At 37.7% G+C, this 22945-nt stretch overlaps 1 protein-coding gene across 1 annotated transcript; it reads right to left on the reverse strand.

The window, feature by feature from the left end:
• Positions 1–436: 436 nt before the first annotated feature.
• Positions 437–22873, reverse strand: HTATSF1 (HIV-1 Tat specific factor 1). Its single transcript, XM_074962708.1, has 9 exons — positions 22606–22873; positions 19072–19270; positions 18679–18726; positions 16871–17025; positions 15492–15655; positions 13623–13722; positions 6772–6861; positions 6007–6144; positions 437–5509 (listed from the first exon to the last, which is right to left on the reverse strand). The coding sequence occupies exons 1-9, from the start codon at positions 22774–22776 to the stop codon at positions 5228–5230; spliced, it is 1347 nt and encodes a 448-aa protein (XP_074818809.1). The 5' UTR covers positions 22777–22873; the 3' UTR covers positions 437–5227.
• Positions 22874–22945: the final 72 nt, after the last annotated feature.

The following is a 22945-nucleotide window of genomic DNA, read 5'->3' on the forward strand; positions in this document are numbered from 1 at the left end:
GCTATAGCCATGTATGTGGGGACAACAAAAAGCATCTGTTCAACAGAATACAATAGTTAAGTTGCTTGCTTAACTTTCTCTGTCCTAAACACTTTCTACCCTGTCATCTTGATGCGAGTTATCCAGCAGAAACTGCAATATGACAGGGTGGAATGAAGTTTGGCTTCAGTCTGGCCATCCATCTTCAGAATCTTTTATAGTACTGAGAGAAAAAATACATAGTATTGTAAAGTAACCTTACCAGAGATACAAAGTCTGGCTCTAAAATATCAGTATATATGTACACATGCATTAAAATTACTGTGCAACCACAAGTTATAAATATTCATTCATGCTGTCTTATCAACAAAATCTTACATAACAAATTGAATTAGAAATTAGCCTAAATATATTCTTTCAAACACTGATCAGAGAAGCAAAGACTGGCTTGTTTATAAGTTTGTTTATTAAAAAGGTAGTATAAAACACAACCCCTTTAAGAAACAAAAAAAAATTCAAGACAAATCAAGAGCTTCTTCGATTCTGTCACAGGGCTAGAAATTATAAGTATGAAGGAATATTTAAAAAATTTACGTTTCAGAGTGAGAGAATTTTAAATGGCAAATTCAATTTAGCTTTAAGGGAAAGCCAATTAGAACAACTCAGTTAATTTATTGAAAGACAATCTTACAATATTACTACAGTAGTATTACATTGTGGGTCAGTGCAAAAAATGTAACACTAGCCATGAAAGCCATTTTGTATTTCTATAACTACATTTGATAGCACTTTCAGAATACCTTAATACCAAAAACTTCAAGCCCTGCACAATCCAGCACACTCACACATCAATTTAACATGACTTCCTTAATATACAAAATTTAATTTATTTGTCATACTACAGCATATTTTCTCAATTTCAGAAAAAAATAAAACTGATGTTGAGTCTAATGAAAAATCTAAAGCAGCGTGATGTCTTAGAAGGAATTTAGTCTGGTTGTAATATAGAGTTTAAGATGTGGATACTCATTCACTGTAGAATTCAAATGTCAGTGTAGTTTTATGAAGCACCTAATACCTGTACACTTTAGTGAATTGGGATTAAATATTCAAAAAAATTAAATAGTTTAGCCTTGTGAATGAAATCTGGGACAAGTTTTTAGGTCAAAATGCACTGCATTTAATACATTAATGATTTTAAGCAAATTGCAATCCCTGAACAAAATAAAACGTATATTAAGGATTGAAATTCAGTTAAGAGTTGAGTATATCCAGCTGTATTTTAAAAGTGAAAGTCAGCGGGAGCAACAAACATTTTGATGCAAAATGAAACTAAACTATCCCTACACCTCCTCTCTTCAGACATGTACATGCAAATGTGAAAAACACTTAAATCTGCTCCTTTGGGGCTTCCCCCCCCCTTTCCAGTCTAATCTTTGCATTGTACTTACCGGTAATTGGTTTAGTACAGTATTACCACCTCTTATGCACATAAGCATCTATGAATCATTATACTATTATTCAATTATTAAATGACAGATCAGTATAATTTGGCCCTTCAATACAAAATAAGGAATAGGTTAGAACTTGGCAATATTATCTACACTTTATATAAGTGAAAACTATTTAATATTTCACCCCTTTGTATTTAAATTATTTTAAATACACTCAGTGCTTTACCACTATCTAAATCTACGAGCAGGATCTTCAGAAAGCAGCTCTTTGAATTAGAGCTACATTGATTACTGGCAAATCATTTCAATTTGCTGCTAGACCAGAAACAGTTGGCCTTTTCATAAGACACTATAATATTTTTTAAAAAAAGGGGGGATAACTTCTTGAAATGTTCACTTCTGACAAGACCTGTTTTCTCCGCTAACTGTAACAACTTCATAAAGGTATTCAGGCAGAAACAGCACAAATCAGATTAGGAAAACAGCTTTCAAAAGCTAAGGTTTAAGGCAGGGTCTGAAAGAAAGCAGTATATTGACAGCACTTTGGAATGAAACATAAGGAAAACTAGAAACCCATATTGAATCCTGATCTTGCCATCTTTACTGAATTGAGGGGGATCATGGACTCAATCCTATAAAACTGTACTCACAAGTGTAGTCTTCTTCAGTGGGACTGGTTATGTGAGAGTTTTGTGAGTCTCAGGCCATGTGACAAGACTCAGGTTTTCTGCTACTTTTGGATTGTAACCATGTAACAAACTATTTTGGGGGTAGATATTGTATTTTAGAAGTTTATTACTACATACTCACTTGGCATAAAAACATTTACTAGAGGTCAAAAAAAATCATTGAACAATAATACATTTACAGGTTCTGCTTGTCTGCAGATCAGAGTTAAGAATTCGACAGTATCCACTAACTTATTGTACTAAAATATTAGATTCATGATCATGTGGTTCAAATTCATTTTTGTGATCACATGATTCTCTATAATCATATGGCAAACTATAATTTCCCGTATAAGCTAATGAATTATGAAAACTTTCATAATTACTGTATATAATAAAAAGGAAAAGTACTCTAACTTAAAACCACTATTTACATAAACACCCCACTGGAAACGGTCATGTGTCTCACTATTTGTTTTCTATACATTATCACCATTCTTGTATAGTTCATGAATAAGCTGCTAGCTTTAAAAAAATATTTTCCCTACTTTCCTGTCCAAGTATAAAAGGTAGGTGAAGAGAGGTATACCAACTTCAATATAATGTCTCAATTTAGACTGTTTGGCTAGAAGCGGAAACAAATGGTTCAGAATTTCAGGCAGTCATGAAAACAATTTATATTCTTAGAAATTATTTCAAAACGCCAGTAAAGTTGTTTTGTTTTTTAGTTTTTGTTGGTGCTGTTTCCAGTCTGAAATAAGGAGAATTTAAAAAACTTACCCCCTCATTAAATAAATTTCAGTAGCTGGGCAGGACAATCAAATTTTAAATCAACTGAGGGGGAAGTTAATGTACATACACCAATTCCTTAGTTTTACATGGGTTTTTAAGCATACTGTTAAATAGTCAATGCCAAATTATCTGATTTGACAGTAACTGATAAGGCATAGTACTGTAAAACATTCATTTCTCAAGCGTTCTCTACAGCAATTTCGATTCCCTTTTTAATTGCTACGTTGAATTGCCCAGAATATTTTTTATAATTAATTAGGCCCTCTAGAAAGCTAACAGCATGCTAGCTTGACAGATCCAAAGCCTAGAGTTTGGGAGCTAGAACAGAGAAGCACTGAAAACAATGCCCATGGTATTAAGCTGCATGTTACACACAGAAGCTTTAAGCATTCACATGTTTGTGGTCATGACAATGGTTAAGTACATACTGTACCAGCGGAAACATTTTAGGTTTAGAACTATATGGGCTAGAAGTAATTTGAATTTGACACTATGCATAATTATATGCTAACCAATATAGAATCCCTAAACAAATCAGAAGCACTTATTTTGCTAAGGTTTATAATTCATGATGTGCTCAAAGATGGGAAAAGAATCTACTGGGATAGTGAGAATTAAATGGTTTCCTCTCAATGGCATAATCAACTTTTAAAAATCCGCAAAGGGTATTTTATTTAAAAATTAAAAAATTGTCACACTAGTTTATAATAAATTAAAGTATCCATCAATTTAATACAATCAGGGGTTACAAGTCTGATAATAACTACTATTCTCTTATCTAGGTTGCTCATAAGGAAATAAGATGTAACCACAACGGCAAGTATTAATTTATACAAACTTATTGCCATAACCTACATAAACACACTGATTATCAAAAAAAACTTTACTACAGTGTAATTGTCCAGACAAATTCAAAAAATCAAAGATAAGTACAGTATAAATTAAAGACAACCAAGGTCTTCTATCAAAATTGAGTGCTTCAAATGGGAAACATGAGCACTAACACCCATAATCTCTCACAACCCACTCTACTTTTTTCAAATAATCCAGAGCCAGTTCCAAATATTAACAGATATGCTCAGGATCTAGGGCCAACATTTTAAACAGGGTGCCTAAAGTAACGTTCAAAAGTGCTCAGCATCCAAGCTGATCCATTGAAATCACTTTTGAACTTCAGACCACTTTACACATCTAATTAAGGCGGCTAACTTCAGGCATTGTTTTGAAATTCTTTGCCTAATTGAACAAAAATGTTTGTCAATTTAATGGCTAGGAAAACAGGAAAACAAGAAAATATAAAAGGGCAACTAATTTTTGAAAAACATGTTCCCTGATATTCATACACTGTGTGACAACCTTGGGATTAAAGGTTAAAATCTTTTAAATTTTATGAAGTCTTTGGGGGAAGAGGCCCCTCAGGCTGTGAACTAAACCAAAAGCATCTATCTCAAAAAGAATATGGTACATATTGACTCCACACCCTACCAAAGACTGAAAAAGCACTTCTTAGATTTAAGGCAAAAGAACCCCCAAAGCCACATGTTCAATGTATAATCTTTACATGCTTTCAGCACATGGAAATACTCATTCTACCATCCGAATTTAAACTGAAGATTAGGTCAGTTTTATTTACATAGTGTTCCAGTGTTGAAGTGCTTACAGGTCTAATCTCCTCAAAATACTCACAACTGGTTTACATCAATGGAAGATTCAAGAAGGAGACGACACCCCTCTATACTGAACATTCTGATTTTAAAATATCTTCTCACGTATCTGTGGCTCAGTGTAGGCTATGGCAAGAATTTTCAGTTTTGTAGACTGAACGACAATTTCATGCTCCATGATCTGCTATTTAAAATGCCTAATATGGCAACGCATGTACAGGGTGAATGTATTGGGCCTTACTGCAACAACTGTTCTGTAAAACTGTCAAAAGGAAGATACCAAGTTCCAAAAGTGTAAGGAACTAAAGCAAACATTAATATTGATTTTAATATCTTTGTATATTACTAAAATGTTTTAGATTCTGTGTAATTGTTCAAACTCTGGAGTTCACATACACTTCACATTTATATAATTTAAACACTGACAAGCAAATATATGACATAAGAAGCCTGGTCAGTTCTGCTGTGCTCTTGAACAGCAGCCAATTAATATGAACTTTTTTTAGATCTTCATTAACTACTGCTTTTAATGAAAATTTCAAAGCACAAGCTGATGACATCAAATATGCATATAAACACATGAACACTGTCTGTAGTCACCCTGAAGCACAGGATAAGAGAAATCCAAACATCACCCTAAAAAGCATGCTTTCATAAAATATTAGAGATGTTATGTATCTGTTTCATCATCACTGCCTGCAAGGCTGCTGTCTGTTGATGGAGTGCCATCTTCATTAATGCCTTCACCATTATTCTCTCTCTTATGAGCTTCGTCATTCACATCACCTTTAGATGTGCCATTATCTTTTGAAGGCTGATCTTCAGGCAGTTTCACACCACTAGCTGCAGAATTTGAAGCAGCTGCAATTTTCTGCTTTTCTGCATCAGACTCTCCTAAAAATGACCCCCACAGCTTGAGCCTTTCCTCTCTTTCTCTTGAGGTCTCCTCCACCTGTGTATAAATAAACCTTAATTAGGCTGGAATTCTTGAAGCAATTTTTTCACTTGGTATAAAAAAAAATTAGTAGTTTACACTTGGTAAAACTATGCCACAGCTACTTTATTATAATCAACATTGACTGCATTAACACCATGAGGTTTCACTTGGGTCAGGGCCCATTGTGCTAATTGTTAACGATCTGTTTGTACAGCAAGGAATAACTGAACAGTTTACCTTCAGTGTACAATTAAGATAATTGGGGCCTTTGAAAATTGGATTAATACAATTTTTAATAGAACAAAAAATAGGCCTGGTAGGACCCCAAATAATTGGCATCTGTGGGTAAGCCAGGCTTAATATTTGTCCTTTTGAAAAGAACATTTAAATTCCTGATTTTACTTAAATTTTAAATTTTGTTTCCTCTATTTTTAAAATTAAATAGATTAACAGTTAAAGAATTTTTAGAAATTACAATTTGGTAAAAAAACCACCCCAAAATTAAGGATTACCTGATAATCTGTTGTACCATCCCATGTTTCAGCACTTAGCTGACGACCACCAAACCACCTTCCATTGAGAGCTTGTATGCACAGATCAGCTTCCTCTGGCTCTTTAAATGAAACAGAGGCCACACCATCTGGGTGTCGCTGTAAGAAAAAGACAAAACCCTATCATTTAAATCTCTAAAACAGGAATTAAATTTTGTTCCAAAGATCTTTACTCTGCCCTTGTAAGAGATCAGGTACAGTTTTGTATGCAGACATATGCACAAGCCCGTTCATGTGCATATACCTTTGAAATACATATCCTTCCATTCTTTTCAGATTTTGAAGCAGCATGATCTTTAGTACTTCACAATTAGGGTTTTCAGCTTTAGGTTTTAAACAAAGCTACTTCAAATCTTTTTGTATAAAGTCCAGTGTTAAAAAAAAAAAGCTGAATTTAGCTACTTGCAATTTCGTGGGTGCATGCTTTTCAACTTCTAATGCATATGTCCCCAAATCTGTTTGAGAAGCTGAATATTGCATCTAGACATAGGGGGAGCTAGAATATGCAGATGTGCAGTTTTTAACTTCACCTTTGTTAAAATGGAAAAAAATTCTGAATTAAGTTCTAGCACTGAAAATTTGAAAAATGAAATTAAGATTGCATGAAAAACAAATTTCAGAGAACCAGAAATCTTATTCATAATTTAAGGAGCATGAACATCATGTATATTTGATTTGAAAAGGTTACAGTAATTATGACCATGCAACATAATAGAAAATACCTACATCAAATAAGAGAACCTTCTTTACTTCTCCAAACTTTTCACATTCTGTCCGTAGGTCTTCCCTGATCTCATTCAGTACTAAAGGATCTTCCTGTATAGAAATACATAAATATATGGATTTGTTTAAAAAAAAAACAACAACTGAAAATTCCCATAAATGTGTGTAAACTGCAAACTGGAATTCACACGCTAAGGTCCTACAGTTTACAGGATAATAGTAGCCATGTATTATACAGGAAAACCACTAGTACTTTCCCTTATATAGTATGTTGCAAAATAATGACAATCCAAAATATTAAGAAATAAGCATGAAGCTTTGTTCCAAACAAATAGGAAAACAGTTTAAGTACTAGCAGAAGTCTACCTCTAGGAATCAAATACTGCATTCTTTTCCAGACACCACCTCCCCAGAAAGCTTTATGAAATAGAGGAAGTTCAGAGAACAAAAGTGACCAGGGAGGAGCTGAAGGTTTAATGTGACCAGACATATTGATTTTTGAGATTATTTTGGTTTTGAAGAGCCAGTCTACAAGTCTCTGGTTTTATTGAAATTGGGATGACATCTCAATCAAAAGGATTTCTGACTGTCCTTTTCCATTCCCAGTGTACTACGGTATGTGCTTTAAAAATGTCAGGTCCTGCCTCTCAGTTACTGCTCAGCTGAGACTAAATGTGTGGTGGAAGCATAAATCTACAGGCACTTAGAAGAAACCCTCTGAGGAATGAACAAGATTTAGTATTGTGAAATGGGATAATAGCTTGGAATAAAGGCAAATTTAGTATTGGTATCAGGGAAACTTCTTGATTGAAATAGGACACAATAAAAGCCTCACTGATTGGAACATCTAAAGCTACTTAAAAATACATTTCTAGAAATTTTCTAGAAAATAGTGAAGTTATTCAATAAACTACTCATCAGGCAGCCTCCTATTCTTAAGAGACCATGTCAAACTATCCCCAAAGGCAGAGTACACATCCTATTGTGGCCACACTCCAGCAATATGAAGAATACGTATTACCTTCCTAACGCATAGTGCAATGTCTCTGCATATGCCCAAAACTATCAGAAAGACAAGGTGGGTGAGGTAATATCTTCTATTGGATCAACTTCTACTGGCAAGAGAGACAAGCTTGTGAGCTTACACAGACCTACAGCCTGGGGCCAATACAGCTACAACACCAGCGCAAACAAAGCTACACCAGCCACTATGAACTATACTGCTAAACAGATCACATGGCAAACTCAGACCTAATTTGTGCACTTGCAGCATTCCTTTCATATTATTTCTCAAATTTTGGACTGCTTTTCTCCAAATTAAATTGCACTTTCTAATTTTCTGTTCTTTCCTACACTCAGGGTTTTCTACTAGTATTTGCAACATCTCCTACTTTAGTATCATTTTTGAGTTTCACTAATATTGTTCACTCCCTCTTCCAAATCAAGATGTTTAATTAGATTACATTTGCCACCAATCCCTTTGGCATTCCATTAGATCTTTCCATCAAGATGCACTGCTGTTTGGTCTTTCAGGCCTTGTCTTCACAGCTAAGAAGCTGAGATTTTTACCACAGGTAACTTGCAAATGTTAGTTCTCAGCGATGCCCATGCACTTTAGTTTTACTGCAAGGTAAACTAGGGGAGGTCAACATGAAGCAGTGGTGGAGTACTGACCTTACCTAGTTTACCACAAATGTTAGTTACTGAGAGGCTAAAAAAAAGCACCACTTAACAGTGAAGACAGGGCCTCAGCCAGTTCTGAACCCACATGATGGTTTTTCAACCAAGCCATTTTGAATTAAGAGTATAAGAATCTACCAAAGTTTACTAAAATGCAAACATTAAATCTCCCTATTTCCCTTATCCACTGAATCAAGTAAAATTATGTTTTAGAACTTAATATCCTCAGTATTTTAAGGGATTCATGCTAGCTGCCAAATCAACGTTATTGGTGTGTGTTCTTTTGGGCAACTTATTTTTTGCAGGTGTAATTTTCTTTATTTTACTGGGGAAAAGGGAAAACCCACTTTCCTTCTGCCTCCCATTCAATTGCCAATGGCAACCAAAAAAACTGCATGCTGTTAAGATTACACCAACTGAGAGTTAAGACTGCTTTCAGTCCAATGCCACAGTTTAGTTTTAATTATTTTTTTATCTCAAACTACTAGAGGAAATGTAATACCACTACAGTATTTATGGAATGGGTTCTCCATGGTACACAGAGATAGTTTTGGAATTTGGTATGTAAACAAATTTAATTTTGAATCCTAAACTAAAATTAGTCTAGTTCTGTGAGATTTTTAAAATACAGGTCTCAAATACAGGTCCTAAATACATCCTCATTAAAGGGATATAAAGTACTGTAGTAGTGGACAAAATGTATTTTGAAAGCTGGAGCACATACCTCTAGCTTTTCAGAATTCACTGAAAAAATAGCCAAATTTTTTATTTGGCATTTCAGGAGACAATTTCTGAATTAAAATATTCTCACCTTTCTCCAGTGTTCCTACAGCATTTGTTTTAGCAGAGCAATTACTACTATTAGACTAATCCTGCCTAAGCCTGAAGGTTGAGAGAATTTATCAGAGGGTATAAATTTGTGTGTTTTCATACCACAAATTCACAGATAGCATAGCTTGTGGAAAAGAAATAAAGTGAAGAAAATGGACAAAAGTTATTTCTCATGAATGTGGGGTTGAACTTTTCTACATGCTAGTTGTCAGCAAAAGGCAGCTTTTGTCAAGAAAACAGTGGAGGGGTACACGCTACAATGCTCCTCCTGCTGACAAAACTCTCCTGCTTTGCCAACAAAACCAAACCACCTCAAGAAGAGGCGCAGGGCTTTTTGCAGCAAAGTTAGATTGACAAAACATCAGTGCAGACACTGCGTTCATTATGTTGCCTCTAGGATGTATCCCACCGTGCCCACTGTGACTGCTCTGCTTGCTGTTTTGAACTCTGGTGCCCTGCATCCAGCTGCACAGGCATGTGCCCTTCCCCTTTCAAAACTCCAGAAAGTTCTGAAACTGCTCAGCGTGGAGAGCTCACACAGCTACTGCTCAGCTAAGCAGGCCAGCTCCTGGCAGCAAACACACTGTCTGGACTACAGGGGAGGGAATGGATCTCCTCGGTCTGTGGGAAGAGGAGACTGTGGGAGTACTCTGAGGGAATCACAGAATCAAAACATTCATGTGGAATCCTGCTCGCCCCAGCACTAGGACCACAGCAGCAGGCAGGCAGGGCAAGCTGCTGCTTGGGGCGGGACACACTGCTGTGCAGGGCCAGGGAGGGAGGCAGGGGCTGATGTCGGGGAGTCCCATGTCCCCTGCTGGTGTACAGGTCTTCAGTGAGCTGGGGTGAGGGGAACACCAGCTGACTGTACACCAGCTTCTGCCTCAGGACTGGTTGCTTCCATCTGTTGTCTGAACTTAAAGAAATGGTGCAGACACACTCATGTCTCCCCCTTCCCCCCCCCCAGTTCACCAGCTGAAAAGCAGCTGGCAATCTAGTAGGATGCCGATTGAGAAACCATCATGTAACACTGTGCCTGCCCCATGAGGCATTGCAAACCCTCCCCAAAGCACCCTGCGGCCAGTTGCACAGTGGGATAGTTACCCACACTGCACTGCTGTGTGTCAATGCAAGAGCTGCAAGTGTGGATGCACTCCACCGACACAAGGAGCATAGTGTGGACATACTATGGCGGTGGCGGTACCTCAGCGTAACTTGAGTCGACAAAACTCTAGCGTAGACAAGGCCTAAGTTATTTGTGGTCAGTTTGATCCCGCAAGATGCTGAGCATTCTGGCCCAGTCCATCTAAGAACTTAATGACATACTCAACTTTAAGCATATGAGTAGGATCATTGACTCTAATGGACCACTCATGCTTAAATTTAAGCATGTGCTTAAGTGTTTTGATGGATCAGGTCACAATGCACCACATGTTGCAGGACTGAACTTTTAGCAACGTCAGCAACTCACTGTCCAGATTTTTTTTTTTTTTTAATACAAAGAATGGACCTGAAGTTATTTTTAAATATATTTGTCCCAGTTTATAGAGCAAGAGCACTTTAGTGAAACTTTGCAATTTATATAAATGAATATTTGAGATGAGACTGCCACATAGCTTAGCGATACAAAATAACTTAAGATAGTTAAGACCCAGGCAGACTGGGAAGAGCTACAAAAGGATCTCTCAAAACTGGGTGACTGGGCAACAAAATGGCAGATGAAATTGCATTTACCAACATTAAAAGTAATGCACATTGGAAAGCATAATCCCAACTATACATATAAAATGATGGGGTCTAAATTAGTTGTTACCACTCAAGAAAGCGAACTTGGAGTCATTGTGGATAATTCTCTGAAAACATCCACTCAAAGTGCAGCGGCAGTCAAAAAAGTGAAAAGAATGCTGGGAATAATTAAGAAAGGGATAGATAATAGGACAGAAAATATCATATTGCCTCTATATAAATCCATGGTACGCCCGCATCTTGAATACTGGGACTTTTCAGCTTGGAAAAGTGTCAGCTAAGGGGAGATATGATTGAGGTCTATAAAATCATGACTGGTGTAGAGAATGCAGATAAGGAAGTGTTGTTTACTACTTCTCATAACACAAGAACTAGGGGTCACCAAATGAAATTAATAGGCAGCAGGTTTAAAAAAACAAACAGCAAGTATTTCTTCACACAACACACAGTCAACCTGTGGAACTCCTTGCCAGAGGATGTTGTGAAGGCCAAGACCATAACAGGGTTTAAAAAAAGAACTAGATAAATTCATGGAGGATCGGTCCAATCGATGACTATTAGCCAAAATGGGCAGGAATGGTGTCCCTAGCCTCTGTTTGCCAGAAGCTGGGAATGAGTAACAGGGAATGGATCACTTGATGATTACCTATTCTGTTCATTCCCTCTGTGGCACCTGGCACTGGCCACTGTCAGAAGACCGGATACTGGGCTAGATGGATCTCTGGTCTGACACAGTAGGGCCATTCTTATGTATGTTGTTATGAACCCCATATAATCAATTAAAACACAATCAACTTCAGCTATGTCTGCAGGTTGAGGTAATAGCTTTGAGCATGCCCATACATACTTCATGTTTTTAAACAGAATGCTACATTTATAAATTCAGTTTAATTAGAAGATTTAAATTATGATCTTTAGAGAGCTGAGTTGGAAGTTCTATGAAAAGTGACACGGTCAACTGAAATGTGGCTTTTTTGGGAATGTAGCTGTGTACTTTAAAATAGAGTTCTGATTTTTCTCCATCCCCTACATTTCCCTTTTCCTAGCACCTGACATTCACTATTCTTTCCTCTACCTTCTCCATGAGATGCAGATTTTTGAGAACTCACGACTGCATAGAATAGGTTAGCGATGAAATTCAAATTTTTAAAGTTTAAACTTCAACATTTTAAGATTAAACAATTTTTGCTATTTCGCAGAAAAATACAATTTGCGCTTCTTCAACGAAGGAGTCCCAACAAATGGAGAACTACAGACCTGGGATTTCTTAAACATGATAGGTTGTCATGGTATTCACAATGAAGTGTAATGATACTAGGTTAAGCTGACAGTGAGAAACAGGTTGTACTCTACTGACTCCTTGCTGACTTTTTCAAATCTTTTGTCCAAGATATGTATCAGAATTTTAAAGCTTGCAAGTCTTCATTGTTAGTTTTAATAAACCCCCAGCACAGGGGCCACCACTATAGAATACAGCAGCTGGGCCACTGTGAAGTGCAGAAGTAGGTGGTGATTAACAGTGAATTTCCTCCCTTTTGTAGGTTTAATTTTGACTTATTTTACACAAATCAAAGTAAACAAAATGGCAACAGGCAAAAACAATTAACTAAACTGTTTTTGAGTAATATAATTTGCTCTGAAAATGTACATTGACACTGACCTCCTTTGTAAAGTGCTTTAAGATTTATTGATAAAAAGCACTGTAAGAGCAAGATATTATTCCAGTTACAATAAACGTCATGATTCCATTATAATGAGCTAATCAAAAATCCCTTAACTGTTGGGGAGGAGGAATAAACTACGGGAGCTCAGCTAGTGTGTCAGTGCTTAGTGAAAATAAGCAGAGTCATCCATATTCTCCACGGTCATTAAAATAAATAAGTTCCATAGGAATAGTATTTTCAGATAGTCTCAGCTGAAGTATGAAAAGTCAGATAAAGCTGAAGCACCATTTCAATCCTGGCAACTGTATGATTCTGTTCTCCTCTCCCACTGCATTCCAATATGGCTGCTTCCTAAATTTCCCCCTAGCTGCCTGGGAGCCCAACACAGAACAGTCTCTGTTCTCATTTGCTGGTGACACAACCACCTCCAGCAACCAGGGGCAACAATTGCAGGGCAAGAGCAGCCCTGGGATGGAGCATGCTCAGCGCAAATGGTAGCTTCAGAGTATCTGCTACCAAAATAACAAGTTTCTATTGAGCATGTGCAAAGTATAATTTTTCAGATTTTAACTTGGCCATATTTGGGTCAATTTCCATAGGGATGGCAAATGGCATCTATGACAGCAGTGTGACACACACACACAGCCAAATTTTAAGCCCCTGCTCCAAACCATGGAGGCATTAGAGCTTCTCAAGGAAGAAGTTTTGTTTTTTTGTTTTTTGTTTTTTTTTAAAAACATGGGCAAGGCAATATTTTTCCCTAGCTTTGTTCTTGGAAGTAGATGAACCACGTTAGCTGAAGATTTTTGCCTGAACAGTTAACATCTGTCAATGTTATAAGCAACTGAAAACAGGGTCTTATAATGGTAAATGATGGGCAATGTTGACTATTGCCAGCACTACCAGCTTCACCTAGTATTTAGTTCTTCCTACCTCAAAATCCTTTGGGTGGAACATGTTCCTGATGATAACAACACGCTCATGTCGCTTTCGAGCTGTGGCATCTTTCTTCTCAGGCCTCCAATCCAATTGTCTAATGAAATCAAGCAATAGTAAGAAGACATTGTTGCACCTTTCTTCAGTTTCTACAAGTATTTGTTGAAAAAAAATCATTAATTTGACATACAGATTTCAGTAGTGATAGCTATTTTGGTTCTAAAGAATTATTTAAATCTTCTACAAAGTGGAATGGAAAGGTGATCAGTAAGTTAATCACTGTTCCTCTTACAAAGCAGCTTCAAATACCATAAACATGCACAAGAATGTTATGTAGACAAGCCAAATTTAACTTCAGGGGTCAGTGTAGTCTACTGAACATCCAGCTTTAAAGTACAACAAACATCTAAAGATTCCCAAAAAGGTCTCTGAAAATTGTTCTGACATGATTTTATTTGTATTCTCTTATAAGCTCACATGGTCTTACAGTAAACATTTACTGCTTGCATTTCAAGGTCTTCATGTTCTTTATAGTACATTATCTCATAAAAATATAGTGCCATAATGCACACCCTTTGCCACACCCTGAATTTTGTTGCTAATTTATCTGTTCTGTGAATTCTCATTTTGACTATGGTTGGGGCTTGTAGGAATTGTACCTACTGTACTATTCTTTAGCTGAAACTGGGCTTGATTCCATTAACATTTATGATCTCAATCTTAGAGAAAAGTCTGATTTAGTAAAATTGCTTATTCCTGCTGCTTCTGGTGAAGCATTCTCTGATTTCTATGAAGGTCACTCTGCAAGTTGATTAAGGAACACAAGCCATTTAAAAGTCAGCGTATGAAAGTATTAACTTTTTTTTTTTTTTAAAGTAATACCTAAGATCAGAGGTGAAAATACATTGTTTTCTTTGTGCACTTGACAGAACCTCCTTCATAGTTTCACTATTTCCCATACCTAGTCAGTTTCTCCTAGGGACAGAGAAACATTGTAAAAATAATAAATGGGCATGGAACCCCAGAGGCAGGTATAATAATTGAAATCTAGTCAACTTTTAAAAAACAATGTTAAGTAGTTTCAAGTTAACCTCTTCCTTTTAATTATAATAAAATTAGCATCACTATTTATTCCTTGAAGAAAAACAGCAGTCCAGGGAATTTTAAAATGCTTTGCATTGGAATGTGCAGTATTTCAAAATCAAATTTTATATGGAATTTTCTTGCTTCCAACAGTAAGAATTTGCTTGATTCTTTAAGATCACATGTAATTCACCTCTACATAAGAAAAATTTTAAATAAAAACATTTGAATGCTAAAGGCAGATGTCTGTGTACAAACAGGCAAAAATAGAAAGCAGTGTACTTGTTCATATACTAATTGGAACTTCATGCTAACTGCTCTAGAATTTTTGTAAGTGTAATGCAATTATTAAATTTAACTAACTGTAACATGCAGAAAGCTAAACAGTGCTGTCTCCTTATAGGAGCAATGTTAATCACAAGAGATAAAAGTGACTCTGCAGGGTTCTGCAGATTCACTAACTTAGGAAGAGAAACTTCCATCACATTTAAAAAAAAAAACCAAAAAAACATACCAACAATTCCCGCCTCTCAGCTGTAACATTCCATTCAGAAGAAAGTAATGGAAGTCTTTGGATCTCTATGGACTCCAACCAAACATGACAATCCAAGGGACTTTCAAGATGTCAGCATTTAACTCATATTCCTCACCCCACCCCAATGAAATAACTCTAAACCTAATCTTTGATCTTTAATTATTGGTATAACATTGAATAAATGAATACAAAAAACTGTTTTAGCTAAGACATTTAGAAAAAACATTTTACTGAAAAAAGTTACAAACTTTTGTTGTTGAGACAGCCTCTTCTTGTAGTCTTTGCATTTCTTCTTCTTTTTGCTTGCATCATACTCCCCCTTTAGTTGAAACTTTGCTACTTCAACATGCAATTTGTAGCCTCTAATCTCATCCTCATCCAGAAGTCTTAATGCAAGCTCAACTGATTCTCGCTATTTGAAGATAAATCAAATTATAGTAAGCCTTAAAACAAGCATAATCAATGAGAAGGTTTTGATTAAAAAAATTAAAAATGAGTTCCTCTACGCCCAAACAAAGCTTGAACCTGTTTACAAAAATTAATGTTAAAAAGGGGCTACTTTTAGTATTGCTCGACTCTGGCCCAAAAACACATTTTCACCAGTGTACTTAACAGACTCACTCACCCACCCCCAACTGCACTTCACCAAGCCACCACTTCTCTTCATTCCAATCATTTCTAAAAAAAGAACTATGACAGTTCTAGTAAGCTACTATAATTATAGGGAAGAATTAAAAAAGATTAAGATAAAATTTTCAAAAGGACCTAAGTCCCACTTTCAAAAGTGACAGACTCAGGAGCTTAAGCCTTCTTGAAAGTCAATTGGAAAGATCCTCATAGTTTTTCTGAATCTTATTAACTATTTGTATTTTCAGAATGCAGGCTGCAAAATACTGACTGAGGTATTTAACTATCATGACAATACTATGGCCATAATGTTGTGATGCAGCTTTTCTGAATTCTGCCCCTGTATTAATTATTTAATATTTGTAGCATGTAGGGTCCCACTGTGGAAGACACTGTACAAACGTAACAAAAGATGGTCTCTAACCCAAAGAGCTCCCAGAAGCTTGCAATTAAGTAAAGTGAGTGAAAACAGGTGCATACAATGGACTGTGGGAGCACAAGGTAAAGATTGTGAATACCACTATAATCAGTTTTCAGAGTAACAGCCGTGTTAGTCTGTATTCGTAAAAAGAAAAAAGAAAAGGAGTACTTGTGGCACCTTAGAGACTAACCAGTTTATTTGAGCATGAGCTTTCGTGAGCTACAGCTCACTTCATCGGATGCATAATCAGTGGTCATCGTAAGGCATCAGAATGCCCATTCAGAGCGCCCTATCAGCAACATCTAATAAAAACCAACAGTGGTTGGTAAGCGTCAGGAAAAGTTGCATGCAGTGTTGTAGCCATGCTGGTCCCAGGATATTAGAGAGACAAGATGAGTGAGGTAATATCTTTTATTGGACCAACTTCTGTTGGTGAAAGACGACAAGCTTTTGAGCTACAGAGAGCTCTCCTCGTCAGAGAAAAGTTGCAGCCTTTCATATTTGACAATAAAGAACTACTTTGTCATGAAGCAGAGCCAACAAAAAAAAAAGTAATATTACACTGAGTACACCACTGACCTTGAGATAACAACAGAGGCCATCTCCTTTAAGATTTCCTTGCTTGTCTTTATAAAGTTTAATTTTATGTTCTTCTGTCTGAGGATCTCGCATAATGATACCACACTTTGACATAACCTGTATAAACTCATCCTTTGTAATGTCTGGAGGCAAACCTGCAAAGTAAATTCAACCATATAAATCTAGAATGTATTTATATAGTGAATTCCAAATCCAGTTTTTTCAGCACCACTAAGCCCATTTTAAAAAGGAAACAAGAATGAATCAGTTATTAAATGAAAAATGTGTCAGTGCAATGTTATGGGTGAGATTTTACATGCATAAAAATTTATTTTTGTTAACTAATTTAGTTTTGAGCATGTTTTATTTCCCGTTAATTGAATGTCTGATAATCTTTCTGCTTTTTAAGCAAGTGAATTGTGGAAATGTGATGGTTTCTATGGTAACCATTAACTTCTGAGTTTTCTGATCTGTGGATGTAAAGTCTGTGTTGCATTAAGTGTTTTTGGACTTAAGTTTCCTTCATATCCCAAAACAATGACATAGCAAACACATTAACCTATGTGCAAATAAATATATTAACCAATGCACAGTTTTTCATGGTGCACACGTTTAGGTATCTTCCCTTTAACTGGGACAGAAAGTTAAGACACTGCAGAGCCAGTACAATTGTCATTCTTACCATTTTTTCCTAATTTAGTACAACATGCCTTCATTTAAGACTTTGCACATACTGAAGTTTAAAATTTTTAAACAAATGAGTTATTTGAGCAGAAGAAAAACAGCATTTGAAATATTTTTAAATTATGAAGAATTCCTGAGTTAGCCAAGCCTAGAGAAAGGAGAGTTCTTAAGATATGCTGCTTCAGGTGCATGTTTTTCTTGTGCTCATGTAACTCAAAAAACAGCCAGTTGTATTACCTTTTCAAACAAATTCATCTTTGGGCTAAGAACAAACATGAGAAGGCGCAAAAGATTTAACATTCGTGAAGCTACATTATACTGCTGTAAAATTGTCTTCCCTTCCCCTATTTATTCTGTTTTTTGCCTCCATTTACTATATCTTGACCTAGTCTAGACGGGGGGGGGGGGGGGGGGGGGCGGGGTTCCCAACCTTTTTCTTTCTGAAGCCCCCGCCCCCCCAATAATGCTATAAAAACTCCACAGCCCAGCTGTGCCACAATAACTTTTTCTGTACATAAAAGCCAGGGCCAGTGTTAGGGGTCAGCAAGCAGGGCAACTGCCTGGGGCCCCTTGCCACAGGAGCCCTCGCGAAGCCACACTGCTCAGGCTTTGGCTTCAGCCCCAGGTGGCAGGGCCAGGGCCCCAGGCTTTAGCCCCATGCAGTGGGACTTCGGCTTTCTGCTGAGGACCCCAGTGAGTCTAATGCTAACCCTAACTGGCAGGCCCCCTGGTCTAGACCAATGATTCATGAGTTGTGTTAATGTACCACTGCAATCTATGGAGCACTTGCTGGTGGCTCTTGGAGTACTTGCTGGCCACACTGGGCTCTCTCCCCCTGTTTCAGCCAGCTAAATTGTATTTAAACAGGTAGATTTATTCAACACTTTCCTAGTACTACTTTTCCATCTCAGCAACTGCTGTAGTTGTCACAGGGATGTTATACAATCACAAATGTGAGCGTAAGTAGGCTGTGCAATTATGAAGGTGTGAAGAGGGAGCCAATCAATGAGACAATGTCCTAAAATGTGATCCACACTATTAAGTGCTCTGGAGCAGATTATTTATATAAATTGCCTAACACACCTTTGGCACTATATTAAAAAAAAAAAAAAGTGATGACTTACCCGTCACATACACATTTGTGTTTTTGTCTTCTTCAACATGAAACCATCCTAAGAACAGAATCATAATTGTATAAGTTGTGCTAAACCCCTAGAAATAGAACAGGATTTTAACATTAAGCTCTCATTTATCTGTTTCACTAACTAAATTTCCAAGAAGCTTCCACTTCACCCTAGGGAACTCAGAACACTATTAGTAGCTTGATTATATTTCACATTAGAAATATAGGTTTTTATAACCTAATAAGTGCTATGCAATTTCAGAAGTGTTTCAAGAATTTTCAGAACAGATGCCTGAGCATCTCTACTGTGCATAATACTAATGCACAATTACATTTGCTCATTTTTTCTTAAATATTGTATATTTTCCAGTTTATGCAAAATGAAGACCCTTACCTGCATCGAGTTTTCTTTTTTCTCCTTTTTGTTTAGAATCTGTTTGTTGGGGTGCTTTTTTATTTGCCGACTGCTGTGCTCCTGCTGTCCTAGAATCCACAGCTGGCTTACTTTCAGTCTTTGAAGCAGAGGAACTGTCTAAACTATCTGTAGGGAAGCCATAGTTAGCATGATATGTTGCCAGGAAGTCTTCAGTCACCTAGAAAAGAAATGTTAAATATTAATCTATAATAGAGTTCAAAGATAAACCCCAGTAAATTACAAGTTTACTGGTGGTGAATTTCTGAAGATAACTACTAAAACAGTAATCCAGATGTCTTCACTTACAGAGGAAAATATAAACGCTCAAATGGACACTGCAGTTGAAAACTTAGAAATGCCAGGTATTAGTAAAGCCATACTGAGAAGTCGGCACACACTACTCAGGAACTTTTTTTCTATATTGCAGACAAACAAACAATTCATTAGTGCCCCCCTTTCCAAGGTAAAACTTTTAATACTTTCGCTTACTGAGTTAGATTTGTCTGAGGCAGAAAGAAACCCAAAATGGAATACTAAGAACAGAACTCAATTGCTCTCAAACATGAGCAAGGAGAAGAAGTGACATTGACAGGCAGCCAAAAACCAAAACACTGATTATTAAATTGACTGCAACTTGTGGGCCTGTCTTCTTGAAAAAAGGTTTGCAGAGAAGATTGACTGGTGTTAATATAGTGTAAATCTTAGTATAGGCAATACACACTAATACATGATTAAGTCAAAGATCATATATCTTTGGCTCAGAGTATTACCTGAACATGTTAGCTGTTTCCCTCCCAACCAAACCTCCCTGTGGAGGGAGAGTGTATGAGCAGTGTCTAAATCGGTCTTTCACCCCAAAAATATACTATATTAGATTAGATGCAAAATTTACAATACCTTATTTGTTGTTAGATACGTTTTACTACTAAGGTTTTTACAAACTATTTGCAGTACTGTATAGTTGTAACAGGACAAGAAAATATACTAGTTGAAGTTTAGTTTGACATTTTAGTATCACAAAATGGTTACAACCTCTTATTGTTTAAACCAACTTTTCCACTGCCAATATGGTCAAGTTTTCAGACAACCTTTTCAAAGATGAAAACTCAGCGTTGTAAGAAAAGGTTAGGTTTTCCTGAACTAACTCATATACTAAGGGTTTAATCTGTGTTCAAAAATTCCAGAGTGAGATAGTAGGGATTCTGAATAACTCCATGCTTGCATGATAACTGGTAACTAATTAAATCACTACAGCCTCCTTGAACTTTTATATAGATTATTTGGGTCTCAACATAAATGTTTTGTTTGGAAACTCATACCTTAACAAGTACATACCCATGGCAAAGAAAGAGATGCAGAATTGTCAATGACAGTCATCTCTCTCCAACACAGAATTAAACTTAATATAAAGCTTTTGGAGTTTAGTGATTTGCCAAATTATTGCAGAACCATATAACACTAAATTCCAGTGTTTATAAATCCCTAGTATATCGCGATGTAAGTGTAAGAGTTTGGTTACGCAATAGAAAGTCTGTCCATCTCAAAAGGCCCAGGCCTAATTTAGGAGGGATGCATTGACCTTTGAAGAATCTTACATTATGAACGACGAGTCCGGTGGCACCTTAAAGACTAACAGATTTAATTGGGCATAAGATTTCATGGGTAAAAATCCCACTTCTACCCCCTTACACTATAATAATCCGCACTATATTTGGCTCCAGCCAATCCAAACAGCTCATTACTTTCACGGGAGCTGAATTTTATTTTAAAGGGTTTTTTAAAATTGTTTTGAATTTTTTCAGTGAATAGTTAATAGTTTTGTTTATCAAATAACTTAATAAATCAGTGAATCAATACATCTAACTAGTTGTCCTGCAGCAGCATTATTTTTAGATTTGAGTGGGAAGAAAAATGTTCCAACAAAATGAATTTAAAATTACTTCCGACTACATTTCCAACTTTGTTTTATTTCTTGAAACTAGACTGGTTGCTAGTGCAAAACAATTTTTGTTAAAGGGGTTATTAATAAAAATCCCTCAATGGAATATTAATATATTGGTATTCCATTTACCCAAGGCCAGCTGAGACCTATTATTCCAAACCAGGAAGATAAAGGGAAAACAACTGTTGCTGGGACTGATCTTCTGGAATATTAAGCAGACAACTTTATTATAATACCAGCCATGAACATAATAGCAGCTACTGTACTTTTTAAAAATGAATTTTTATAACTGTGAACGGTTTTTAATGCTTTGATTGGAACCTAAGCCCTCTCTCCCCTGCACAGGAGAGTGTAAACTCTCTCACAATTGCTGACCAATGGCCCTCAATCCTGTTCTGTAAAAAGAAAAGGAATACTTGTGGCACCTTAGAGACTAACAAATTTATTAGAGCATAATGCATAATGCTCTAATAAATCTGTTAGTCTCTAAGGTGCCACAAGTACTCCTTTTCTTTTTACGGATACAGACTAAGACGGCTGCTACTCTGAATCCTGTTCTGGTGGAACAAACTTTAAGAGATCATTATTTCAATGCACATTTAGTCATCAGGTTCATTTAAGGGGAAGCACAAACCATGAGCAAAAGAAACTGGAAGAAATACTTATGGCTTAAGAAATCAAAAAACTTAAAATGATTAGGTATGATCCACACACACACAAAATGGGAAAGCATACAGACTCCAGACATGGACCTACAGTTACATCATGGCTAAGGAGAAAGCCCCATATGCAGTGCTCTATAAAAGGGTGTGAACTGGCTTGCAAATTACTGACCCACCATACAATTCTCTTTCCCTAATGTCTGCATCTGTACAGCAGCAGAAATTCTGATGGAGTGTGAACTGAGCCAGTCACCTGAGCCACTATCATAACTGGGTTGCCCAGGGATTAACAACTCCTGCATTTAATTAGCTCTTAATGCTATCTTCCTACCCCTCTTTGGGAAGACTTATCCCACAGTATGTAATAAAAATGTATTCCTCCAGGAATTTCTGAAGCTTGTAAAAACACTGCTGCAGATGCCAAGACAAAAATCTTCTGCAAAGGCAGACTTGAAGGAAGCCCTGAGAACTATCAGAGCCTTCCCCCCGCCCCCCCTTTTAGTTATCACCCAGAGACCAAAGCACCCTGTGTGTTATACAAGAAAGTACCGCGAGAAAGAGAAACCCGGGACACAGTACTGCGGGGACACCTAGAGGCGAGGGAAGACCGTAAATTACACATGAGTTTGCAATAAGATGCAGCAGCTACAGAAGGCCAAGGCTCTCTTGTGCTGCAAAGGCATCAGCCCCCTCCGCCGTGACACGCCAGCCTCTCTGGGGCTCTGGCGCGCCTGCCGCTGGACTCGGTGTCGCGCTCGGCCCCGAGCCCCGCACCAGCCAACGGGAAAGGCTCCAACAAACCGAGGGGAACCTGAAGCGGCCGCGGCCCTCACGCCCCCAGCCCGGGCGCCCCGCCCCCGGGGAGGCCCTGGCCAGTGCGAGCCGCCGCCGCCCCCCGGCCCGCCTCACCTTAGGGAACCAGGCCTTCTTGTCTCGGTCCCACTCGTAAGCCGTCCCATCCGCCGGGTCCACGTAGGTGAAGGGGTCGGGCTCGCCCTCTCCGCTGCGGCGGGCCTCGTACAGCTGCTGGAGCCGCAGCTGCTGGTAGAACTCCTCGTTCCCATCCGAGCCGCCGCTCATCGTACACGGCGGGCGCGGCGCCGCCTCAGCGGGCCCGGGGAACGCGCCTCCCCCCGCAGCTCCGGCGCCTCGCGAGCAACGCGCCCCTGCCTCCCCTCAGGGAGGCAGCCGCTACCCCCCGAGTCCTGTTTATTTGCCGCCCGGCCCGGGTCTCAGTGCGCAAGAGCGG

The sequence above is a fragment of the Natator depressus genome, chromosome 9, assembly GCF_965152275.1.
Source record: "Natator depressus isolate rNatDep1 chromosome 9, rNatDep2.hap1, whole genome shotgun sequence".
Classification (NCBI taxonomy): Eukaryota; Metazoa; Chordata; order Testudines; family Cheloniidae; genus Natator; species Natator depressus.

Bases quoted from the DNA above. Each gene is read 5' to 3' on its own strand.
- HTATSF1 (XM_074962708.1), bottom strand. From the start codon at position 22,776: ATGAGCGGCGGCTCGGATGGGAACGAGGAGTTCTACCAGCAGCTGCGG. The intron at 13,723-15,491 runs GTTTGTAACTTT...TGATTTCATTAG, and splicing joins AGGCTGTCTCAACAACAAAA to ACAATTGGATTGGAGGCCTG. The intron at 6,145-6,771 runs GTAGGTATTTTC...TTTTTCTTACAG, and splicing joins AGAAGGTTCTCTTATTTGAT to CGACACCCAGATGGTGTGGC.